This window comes from Talpa europaea (genome assembly GCF_964194135.1).
Source record: "Talpa europaea genome assembly, chromosome: 13".
In the NCBI taxonomy this organism is placed as follows: Eukaryota; Metazoa; Chordata; class Mammalia; order Eulipotyphla; family Talpidae; genus Talpa; species Talpa europaea.
The window spans coordinates 32,902,202-32,913,620 of NC_140080.1; the positions used below are offsets into that span (position 1 = coordinate 32,902,202).

At 55.7% G+C, this 11,419-nt stretch overlaps 2 protein-coding genes across 2 annotated transcripts; both read right to left on the bottom strand.

Annotated features, from left to right (window-relative positions):
* Nucleotides 1–241: 241 nt before the first annotated feature.
* On the bottom strand, nucleotides 242–3,244 carry PROB1 (proline rich basic protein 1; the record flags this gene model as incomplete). The annotated part of the gene is made up of 1 exon (XM_084252290.1): nucleotides 242–3,244. The coding sequence occupies one exon, from the start codon at nucleotides 3,242–3,244 to the stop codon at nucleotides 242–244; it is 3,003 nt and encodes a 1,000-aa protein (XP_084108416.1).
* A 1,181-nt stretch (nucleotides 3,245–4,425) lies between these two features.
* Nucleotides 4,426–10,913, bottom strand: SPATA24 (spermatogenesis associated 24; the record flags this gene model as incomplete). The annotated part of the gene is made up of 6 exons (XM_084252360.1): nucleotides 10,764–10,913; nucleotides 9,535–9,600; nucleotides 9,179–9,309; nucleotides 9,020–9,090; nucleotides 4,662–4,764; nucleotides 4,426–4,555 (listed from the first exon to the last, which is right to left on the bottom strand). The coding sequence occupies exons 1-6, from the start codon at nucleotides 10,878–10,880 to the stop codon at nucleotides 4,426–4,428; spliced, it is 618 nt and encodes a 205-aa protein (XP_084108486.1). The 5' UTR covers nucleotides 10,881–10,913.
* Nucleotides 10,914–11,419: the final 506 nt, after the last annotated feature.

Below are 11,419 nucleotides of genomic sequence, written 5' to 3' on the forward strand. Positions count from 1 at the left end.
ATGCCTGGGAAAAGGGATATTCAGTTTTGTTTGCGGAGGAAGTAGGCAGCCACTTCCTGAGCTCTAGTTCCATCAGCTCTGGAGTCTGGGACACATCCCTGAAAGGTAACTTTCATTTTGAAGCCCGGATAGGATGGGAGAATAAAGAGCTGATAGAAAGAAAGAAGGGCGGGGGACAGGATGCCAGAACCTCCAAGGCCATCAATAGTCTCCAACACCGTGGGGGTCAAACCCCGGAGCCTCACGCTGGGAACAAGGATCCTTTACCCGGTTGGGTGGGACCGGAGCAGGGGGGCGGTGCACAAAGCAGCAGGGGAGGCGCAGGACTGGGGTTCCCGCTCACCGGAAGGTAGTACATCCCATCCAGGGACGCCGCCTCCGAGGCCCAGGGTAGCTGATGGCCGCTGAAGGCTTGGGGGCCGGGGGACGGCGGCAGTGAGAGGCCGGGGACAGGCCCATAGGCGGGCGGGTAGAGGCCAGGACCCAGGGCCACCGGGGTGTAGACGCGGCGGGATGGCCCCAGGGGCGAGGGCGGCAGCAGCACCTCCACGTACTGCCCGCTCTCTGGGTCGAAGAGCAGTCGCAGCCGAGGCTGCCGCGGCGCCTCCACAAAGTAGTAACGGCCGCTCTCGGGGTCCACCAGGACCTTCCCCGAGGGCGCGGCCCGGGGCTGTCTGCGGGGCCCCAGGGAGGGGCTTCCAGGGGCTCGGTCCATGGGGGGCGCAGACGCCGCGCGGGGCAGGGGCGGGGCCGTTTTGCCAGTGGACTCCCGGGAGGGGGACGATTGGGCCGCGGCCTCAGGCTTGGGGGCCGTGGGGGGTGTCTCCAGCTTGGGCGCTCTTCCAGGGCTCGACCTTGGGTGTACCAGCGGGGACCCGGGTCCTGGTCGTCGAGCCCCTGCTGACCCCACGGGCGACCTCTGGGGTGAGCTGCGAGCGCCGCCTTGAGGGCTGGCGCGGCCCTCGCCCTCCGGGAGCAGGCACTGGACCTCCGCATCCAGGTTTTCCCCAGCAGGGTCGTGCGCCAGGGCTCCCCGGGTTCCCTCGGGTCGGTGGACCAAGGCCAGGGCACCAGGCAGACGGATTTCAGTGCGAGCGAAGGGTTTTGCCGTGCTGTTCTCCGCTCTCCTCCGCAGGACCCCGTTGGGCTGCAAAGCGTCCCTGGGAACTGTGTCGGGGGGTGGCTCTGGGGGCTCGTAAGGGTGCGACACGACCGGCAGAAAGTCCTTGAGAAAAACGGAAGTGTAGTAAGCCGGGGCGGGGGACCCCAGTTCTTGCTTCCTGGATGCGCCGTCTTTCTCTTCGTTGGGGTCTGCAGGAGGCAAAGGCTGCCCTGAGCCCGAGGCTCCCGCCAGGAAGCTGGGCGCGTACGTGGTCTTCACCATCTTGCGCACGTCGCGGGGCCGCGGAATGGCCACGCGCCGGCGACCCGAGGCCGCTTCTCCCGGGCCTAAGGCTTCGGGGCGAGCGTCGGTATCCACCGTGCCCAGGAGGCTATTGGGGGGCAGCTCTGGTGCAGCCACCTCTGGCAACCGCTGACTGCTTCCCAAGGCGAGGTCTGGCATCTCCCGCGTGGACGGGCTCCGCGCCTCTGCAGGCTCCGGAGTCTCCGGCGCCAGCCTCTCTAGGGCTACGCCATTCAGAGCTTCCCGGTGAGACACTATCGATGAATCCCACATCTCTTGGGGTGATGGGTTCCATGTCCCAACAGGACGATCTGGAACCTCCCATGATGGCAAGGCCTGTGGGGACCGGCTCCTACTTTCTTCCTTATTCCCCACAGGCGGATGCCGAACCGCCCACTGGGAAGGAACTTCAGGAGATGGGCTGCCTGCCCTGGCAATGCCCTGATTCCACTGGGAAAGGGTCGGAGGGGAAGGGCTCCTCCTGCTGACAGTTTCCTCCACGGTGGGATCCTGATTTTTCCATTCAAAGGATGCCTCGGGAAGCGGCGGGCTACGGGCCCTAGGACTAGCCCGAGTCCACAGGGGCAGGTTCTCGGGGGACACGCAACGAGGACCTCGCACAATCCCATTTGGAGCCTGCCACGGCGGGGACTGGCTCCCGGGCGTCGCGGCCTTCGTCAGAAGGTCCCAGGAAGCCCCAGACTCAAAAGCCGGACTCTGCGCCCTCGGAGCCGCTGGCTCCGGAGTCTCTGGTGGGAAGCGAATCTTGGGCTCCTGGTCGTGTGCCTCGTGGGTCTTCTCCCCTGACTGCAGGAAGATGCTGGAACTAACCGGACCGAGGGGCTCCGTTCCGGGAGCGGGTTTGTCTCGACGAATCGCACGCTCCCGGAGGCTGGGCCACGGCCGCGGGGCCCTGGCGGGGACCGAACTGCCGTCTATCCGGGGCGGCCGAGATCTGGTCTGTTCCTGGACCACTCGGGCACTGCCGGTCGTATCCCGGGGCGAAGACTCTGGTCGCCGGGTGGACCCGAAGGTGGCGCTGCTGCGGGCAGGGGCCACGGGGCTCAGTTTTCTGGCCAAAGCGGTCTGCACGAGGCTCGCGGCAGCCTGCAGGCGGCCCAGCGACTCGTCCAGGGAACCGGTGCGCAGGAGCAGGGGAGGCTTCGGCGCGCTGGTCTCCCGCGGGGGGCTCCGGTGCCGAGGGCGCAGCTCGATCTGACGCTTGGGCACCGTGCGGGACCTGGCGGGCGCAGCGCTCTCCTCGAGCGCCACCTCCACACACTCGAACTGCGCCGGGGTGGCAGGGCTCCGTCCGCGGGGCCGCAGCTCCAGGTAGGTGGCCCAACGGGAGCCACCTTCAGGGTCCTGGGGCTGCGGTGTGGCGGGGTCTGGAGACGCGGGACCCGGCGGAGAGAGGCCGCGGAAGGCCTGCTCGGTGAGCTGTTGCACCTCGCTGTCGGCCGCGTCGGAGCGGCTGAACAGGGGTCCAGTGCTGAAGATGACTTCCATCTCCCCCGACGGCAGCGTGCGCAGCTGGGGCGGGGGTGGCCACGGGTCCGAGCCCAGGCCTCGCTGGAAACCCGAGCCGGGCCGGAGCTGCTGGCGGCTATTCTGGGCGCTGACGGACAGGCGAGGCTGCGCGCCCGCCCCCAGCGCAGGGGCCACCCGGGGCCAATTTGCCAGGCCTTCTGCGTCCGGCCCAGCGTCCGGGGTCTCTGGGGAATCTGGAGCCGTGTAGTAGGAGCTGGAAGAGCCCGAGGAATCCTGGCGCCGTGCGGGTGCGGCGACCAGCGGCTCTGGGCGCCCGGGCAGGGCTGGCGGGGCGAGCGCTGTCAGCATGGTGGGCCGGACGCCGCGCACTACCTCCCTCGCACTCGCCTCCGGGAGGCCCGCACTGTCCCCGCCCCGCCTGCGGATGCCGAGGGGTCAGCGCGCCTTAAAGCGGACGCGTCTGCCTGGGAGACAGCAGCGTCCGCATCAGGAGAGACCTGGGCCCTGGGGCTACCCTTCCAACCCCTTTCCCCACTGGCGCTGCCTGGAGCGCTTGGGGTAGCTCTCCAGGCTTCGGCTGACAGGAAGGTGAGGGGAAAGCAGGCCTGTCACCACCAGCCAGGAGGTAGGCCCGACTCTACTTATTACAGGTGAGGAAACCGAGGCTGAGCTGGGGCCGCATCTGCCAGACACCATGGTCAGTGTGCTTCCCCGGGAGCCAGACCTTGAGACCACCCCGCCAGGTCTTGCTAACAATTGCATGTGCAACTTGAGCCAGTCGGTCCCTTCCAAGACTGTTTCCCCACCTTAAAAATAGACACAGCATTGTCCTTTTCCTTGCTTCCCACTTCTACAGACTGATTAGGCTTCTGTTTGGGGAAGATGTAAGAAGGTAAAAATGTGATTCATATATGTAACATTCTTGAATGTGATGGAAACTGTGTTCCCAAATTCATTGTGGTCCTGGAAGAGCTTGTCTTTAAAAGTCTCTGCTCAGGACACACACACACACACACACACACACACACACACACACCCACCCCTCCTCTGTTGGGAGAGTTAAATTTACCAGGGCCCTGGGAGTGGGTGGGGTGTTACTAGGGTAACCAGGGCTGTTTATATGAGGAAGGACAGACAACAAAGACCCAGTTCCTTCACTAGACTACAACCTTGTAACACATAGATCCCACTATTAGCCAAGGGAGGCAGTGAAGTTGCAGGGGCCAGGAGTTTGAGTAGCATTCGCCTCTAAACCTAGAGATGGCCTGGCCAGTGGTGGTCCAAGACCTGTCCCCCACCCAGTCTCCAGTAACTTGATTCTCAGGTCACCAAGGCCAAGGAGGCCACCAAGGCCAAGGAGGCAGGAAGCAGAGTCCCTTGTACTCTTCCCCTACCCCTTCCTGCGCAGGGGGGGGGGGGGGTCAGACCACTGGTGAGGCCTGAGGAGGGAGCACAGGCACAGGGAGGGTAAGAACAGGAATCCCCACAGCAGACAGGCATTACAGCGGAAGAATGGAAAGGTGACAATTTTATTTTTCCCTGCGACGCTGATGGCCCTGGGCCGGACGGGTCCCGGAGACTTTCTTATGCTTCTGGTCCAGCACCTGAGCCATGTAGTTCTCCTGCTGCTTCTGGATCTGGTAGTCAGACATGTGATTCCTGCAATGGAGCCGGCTGGGCATGGGCTGGGGACAGCCCAGGACAGGGACCAGAGTTCTGGCTCCCCACTTCCATCAACAACCCCCAGCCTGGCCCGACCCCTCACCTGAAGATTTGTTTCTGCTGGCTGATAATTTGCTGCAACTCCTTAATCTCATTCTCTTTGCCATTAAGTATATCTTCTTGCTTTATTATGTGGGACTCAATTTCTGTGGGGGAGAGAGGTAGGGAGGAGGGGGTGGCTCCCATCCCCTGGGCTCCTTCCTGAGATAAGACATTTCCTTGTGTGTCTTTTCAGAACTTGGCTCCCCCCACTGAGGGGTTGTCCATGAGTAGTTACTAGTACTTTAGTATGAGAGTTTATTACAGAGTCTTGGTAGGGGTGGGGAAAAGGGTATGTATGACACAATGTCTAATGATGTGCCAGTGACTTCACAGCTCTATTCTGGACTAGGTGACCCACATGAAGAGAGGGGAAGGCCCTTGGAGAGAGATGGGTAGCGTTGTCCACAGACGACTCCTCTTAACTCCTGTAAATCTTTTTTTTTTTTTTTAAAGATTTATTTATGCATACAAGAACTGGTGTACAGACCAGAGGTGTGGGGGGTAAGAGGATTCACCAGAGACAGAGTGGGGAGCAGAACAGGCAGACTGACTGAAATACACTGCTGAGAGGAGCAGCGGCCGAGACAGGAGAGGTCTGCTGCACCATGTGGGTAGCTCCCTGGCCAGCTGGGATGGAACTCATGCAGAGGCTGTGGATAGCTTCAGTGCTGTGCTTAACCCCTTGTGCCACCACGGAGACCCCACTCCTGTAAATCTTTAGAGACTCTCTGGTGAGACCTTTCTAGTCTGTAAGTACAAGTTTTCCCAATACTGCCTCTCACTTTTTCTTGCTTTATTTTTCTTCTTACCATTTATATTTATCTATGTATTTTACTCATTTGTCTTCTCCCCTACTAAGATATAAGGTCCACAGGAACAAGGACTTTGGTTTTTATTTTCAGATTTAATCCTAAGGCCTGCAACAGTATCTGGCACATAGTAGGTACGTAATAAATTTATTTGTTGAATGAACAGAACATCATCCCCTGAGGATTTAGGACTCAGAAACATCACCTCATTCAATGACCTCAAACCAATCAGACCTACAGAGGGCCAGCAGGCCAGGCTGCTCAGTCCTGTGCTAGAGCTTCAGAGAAAAAGATGATCCCTGCCCTCATGGAGGCAGTTCCTGGAAGGAGAGTTAAGACTCAGGAACCAATTAGATAACAAAATAAGATGAACAAGGCACTTTTAAAGGGCTTCCCTGGTGTTGCAAGGGTTAAAGTCTCAGTTCTATCAAGTTATCACCAGTTAATGCAGCATGAGTTAGGATCCCTGGCCAGGGAGCTGACCCACATGGCGCAGCAGACCTCTCCTGTCTCACCTGCTGCTCCCCTCAGCAATATTTTTCAGTGGATCCACGTGTTCTGCCCCCCATTCTGTTTCTGGTGAATCCTCTCACCCCTAGCACCTCCAGCCCACACCCCAGTTCTGTATGCATAAATAAATAAAAACTTTACATCAGCTTTAGCAGACCTCTCCTGTCTAGTCCGCTGCTTTCCTCAGCAGTGTATTTCAATCTGCCTGTTCTGCTCCCCACTCTGTCTCTGGTGAATCCTCTCACCCCCTGGTGCCTCTGGCCTATACCCCAGTTCTTGTAAAATAAATAAATCTTAAATAAATAAATCTTTAAAAAAGTTAATATTAATGAGACAGTAGTACCATTTTGGGACAGCTGTCTTCCTTTTAAGACATTTCTAATCTTACAGATGACAGAGACAGTAGTTCCTGTTCCACAGTGGGGTGGGAATGACCCAGTTAGATGGTAAGCAGCAAAGCTTACCTCCAAATTAAGTGCTCACTATGCGCAAGGATTTGTGTGTGTTGGGTCAAAATCCAAATAGGCTGTAGGGATCTCAGAATGCTTCATTTACATAAATAATCCTGTAGGGAGCCCTGGAAAAATTCTGAACCTCACAGGAAATTCCACTGCCTTTTCAGGCAAAGGTTAAGGAACATAAGCTCTGAAAAAGCACTTAAGATTTCAGAAGAAAATATCTGGTAAAAAATTGGAAAAGAGGGCCTCCCTGGTGGCGCAGTGGTTGAGCGCTGGGTTACGAAGCCGCCCACAGCCTCTGCAGCACCGGTTTGATCCCTGTCTGCTCCCTGGCCACCGGAGGAGGGTCCCACATGGCGCGCAGACCTCTCCTGCCGCCCGCTGCTCCCCTCAGCAGTGTACTTGGGTCCTTCTGCCTGCTCTGCTCCCCGCTCTGGCTCTGGTGAATTCTCTCACCCTTCCGCGCTTCTGACTGTACCCAGTGCTTGTATAAATAAATAAATAAATCTAAAAAAAAAAAAAGTTGGAAAAGAGTGCCTCCCCTGGTGGCGCAGCGGTTGAGTGCTGGGCTGTGAGGCTGCCTGCGGCCTCTGCAGCACTGGTTTGTTCCCTGGTTCATTCCCTGGCCACTGGCGAGGGTCCCACAAAAACAAAAAAAAGTTGGGGCCTCCCGGGTGGCTCAGCGGTTGAGCGCTGGGTTGCAAAGCTGCCCGCAGCTTCTGCAGCGCCGGTTCGATCCCCGGCTGCTCCCCGGCCACCGGAGGAGGGTCCCACATGGCGCGCAGACCTCTCCTGCTGCCCGCTGCTCCCCTCAGCAGTGTACTTCGGTCCTTCTGCCTGCTCTGCTCCCCGCTCTGGCTCTGGTGAATTCTCTCACCCTCCCGCGCTTCTGACTGTACCCAGTGCTGCATAAATAAATAAAAATAAATCTTAAAAAAAAAAAAAAGTTGGAAAAGAAGGGAGATAATGAAAACGTGAGCTCAGTGGGTCATAGAACCAGGACAACTGAACCTCCTTCCCCGGGTCATTCAGTTAACCCAGATTGCTTGCTTGTGAAGTTCTTTTGGGAAAAAACATAAACCTATGTACATCTTTCAAAATAAATAAGAAATAAATTTTAATGTAAATGGCATCCAATGAAAGAATGCTTAGAAAACCCCTTTGGAAGAATAAGGAACTCTGTAAGTATAAAAACCAAACTGAAATCACACTAAAGGAGGTGGGGAGGCACAGGCCAGGGGAGGCTCATGTCATCTGATTAACAGCTGGAGGTCTGTGCCCACTGGAGGGGTTCTGGACATTCTGGAAGGAGGCAGCCAGAATCCATCCCCATGTCCCACATATACCTTCCACAAGCAGATACAGAACTATGTGGCCTTGGCAGATCTCTAGATGATGTTCTAGAAAAAGGATGTCTCTGACACCACCAGGAAAGAACCCTACATTCCTTTTAGGGAAGCAGGGGTATGTCCAGTGAGATGGGTCTAGGGGACCAGTGGCCTTGATTATGGAGGCACTGCCTGCCTGTTGGGTCCTAGATGGTCCCAAGAGGGGCACCTAGTCAAATACCACAAAGGTCTGTCAGCCTACCTGGCCAGATCAAGGTGGCAGCCTGCTGGTATCTTACCAATGAGAGTGCTCACCAGGGGCGAGAGAGGGCTGGTTTGGTAGGTAGGTGGTGCTCAAGGTTCCAAGTGGGGTCTCTATCAGGAGGGACCCTGAACCTCTTTTGGCCTTGGGCTCTGACTTCCTCAAAATCTGCTGTAGTGCATGAAACAGATACTGCATGTAGAATTCATATCTATAAATACTTTTAGACTAGGTAAGGGGAGTTTAGCATTTGGGGAAAATGAAAGGGGTTCCTGTAGTCTAGGGACACAGCGTAGCTGACTGAGAGTGCCTCACAAGTCACAGCAACACGTGGGCTAACAATTGGCCACAGGCATCTGCAAAGAGCAGAGTTAAAGACAAATGGCCCACAGACATATATTACTTGGCCCCTACATTACTCTTAAAAAGTCTAAATCAGCTGTTACTACTGAAGTCAGAAAAGCTTATGTTAAAACCTGCTTCCCAGTTTCTTTTTAAACTGACAATACTTGGCCCCCCTCCCCACAGTAGAGGCACTAAGCCCCTGAGAGGGAGCATGACTTTCCATATCACCACAGTGCCTACCCCTCTCTATGGGTCCCCAATCCTGAGACTAAGAGTCAGCTCCCAAATAGGGATGCCTTGCTCTGATGTTCCTCTTGTAACAGTTGCGAGTAAAGTATACTATTTCTAACACCCACCAAGAGTGGGGAAAATAAAAGGTGGACTAAGAAGGTCAGGTTTCAAGAAAAATGGGAGCGAGCCCGTTCCTTTATGGCCATGAAGAATATTGTACACCAACTGCTTCCCTCATTTCCGTGACCTGCCTGGTCCCTGAAGGCATTTGCGAAGGTGTGGCCCGCTTGGGCCTGCCTGAATCCTCAGCCGGGAACAGAAGTTGGGGTGATACCCTGTCTTGGACACAGGCACTGGGCTGTTAGGGTGGAGCCCATGTAAGCAAGCATGGGAGGGTGTGCGGGCCTCCCGCCTACCATTGCACTTGGTGATGAGCTGGTCCTTCTTGCTGGACTCCTGCAGGGCTCTGCTCTTAACACTGGAGAGCCTGGGTGTGGAAGATAAGAAAGGGTAGCAAGGCTGACAGGCAGATGAGACCCCCCCACCTCTTCACCCCCCTATCAAGGCCCACTCACGCTTTTTCAAAGGCCAGCTTCTCTGTCTCCAGCTGTTTAGATAGTACCTCTACCTCTCCGAGGGCAAACTGCAACTTCTCCTCTTCCTTGGCCAGGAGAGTCTTGGTCTTGGTGTGGGCAGCTTTCTCTTCCTACAGAAGCAGTGGTCTCATTACTCCAAACCACCCTAGGTGTCCTAGACACCCTTAACCAGTGTCCTTTCCCAGAGGGGACTGTAGAAGCCAGGATATAAGAAGATTCTGTACACACTACTGCAGTTAGAGGCTCTCAGAGGGCAGTACTCAAAGACTTTGCCCAACCAAAGATCCTGGGAAATGGGGGAAAATTAGGAGCCTGCTGCAGAGGCCATTACTTACCTCCAGCTTTTTCTCCACTTCCTGGAACTCTTCTTTACTGACAAAATTTTCATCCTGGAGAACCATCTGCAATAGAGCCTGGCTCAGGGAGGGCCTGGGGCTAGGGTGGGAGGAGTGCCCTCTAGGGACCAAGAGCAAGGATGGATAATGGGATGGTTCCCAGGGCACCTACGACAAGACTGGGGCTCTGGGAAGGGAGAATTCAATTTCACACGATTCACTGAGGCTCAGTTCTAGGTCCTGCCCTTAAGGGACATCCAGTCTCAAGGAGGAGAGAGGCCATGACTGGCATTTCTAACACAGTGTGTGCTAGGATGGAGAAGCACACAGGGCTGTGGTGCCCAGAAGAAGACCCTTTCTCAACTTGGGGAGGGGTCAGAACTGCCTCGGGAGAGCTTACTGCTAGATAAGAATGGGTCTAAAGAGAAGGGAAGAAAAAGAAAAGTTTCTCAGCAAAGTCAGGGAACACACATGCAAAGGCTGGCTGCAAAGGCATGGAGCTGGGTACCTTCAGGGAATTGAAGGTAATTAAGCTCCTAGAGCTGCTTAAGATAGTTACACCACGAGATACAGATGTAAAGTCAGTTTTATTTTGGAGAGGAAATTTATCCCAATCTTCTTATCCCAACAGAAAACAAGAACAGAAAAGCCATTCAGTTGGTCAGGACTTTACAAAGCCTTTCCAGAAAAACGGTGGTCCCAATGCTTTGCACCCAAGAACTGGGGTTTGATTGAGAAAGCAAAATCAAAGGGACATAAAAGGGATGGGAAGCCCTTAAGTTAGGGTGTGCAAGGGCCAAACATGTGCTTACTGTATACAGCAAGGAGCTACATTAGACACGGGGAAATGTCCATAGTAAAAAGTGTGTTAATAGTTTCTCTAGCTGCATACGAGCCCCTTGGGAAATCAATTCAAATCAGAAACTGAGGGGGAAACTGAGGCTCAGTGACTAAATGAATATCTACCAGGCTCTGCATAAACAGGCAAAAGAGTGGAGAACGGTGCTTGATTTTGATTAAAATTCCCTGCTATATATATATTCATGAAGGCCGCACCCCTTTTCGGCTCCACCCCTGGCAGCCAGAACAGCTCCCGGCCCCGCCTCCTCCTGATGACGCAGTTGGCAAAGCGCTCTCAGCACGCCCCCGGCATCCGGACAGGGGCTGGCCCCGCCCCCCGCCATTTAGTTCGTCCACTCCTGCCTCGCCCAGCTCTCCGGGCTGCGTACCACATTCCTCAGCTGGTGGATCAGTTCCTCCTGAGACTCAATCACGTCCCGCAGTTGATCAAAGGCGAGACAGACCGAGCCTGACCCCCCTTGCGACCACCCGAGGGGCGTCGCCATCTTTCGCCCCCGCCAGCTCGTTGGAAATGGCTGCCGCTGGGCGCCTCACCACCGTCACCCACCAATGAGAAGGGGACCTCACAGAGCACCATGGCAACCGTGGGCGGGGACTTCCTTTGTTAGCACAGGTGGGGCCCACCTCTTAAAGGAGCCGCTTGGGGCGCGGGAACCTTTAATATTCGTAAGAGTTCATAGGGAATTTGCGCTTTTATCATTTGTTTTTCACGCCGCCCTGAGGAGCAGACTGGGCCCGGCCTATACTTCCTTTAATGCAACACCCATTTACCGGCCCTCTGCGTTCTCCCAGTGAAACAGCGAGCCAGGAAGCTAAGGCAACCCCTGCTGCTTTAGCTTCACGTCCCTTTTGTCCCACCTCAGTGGCCAAATTTTCCTCACAGCACGGCACTCGGGCCTCCTAAGATCCCTCTTCTTCCTGTGGACACACTTGGTACTTAGAGGGCCTGAGCTGAAGCATTGAAAGAAAGCTCGAAGAGAAAGTAGAGTGGTGTCACCCCAGATGAGTCCTCAGACTGCGGTAC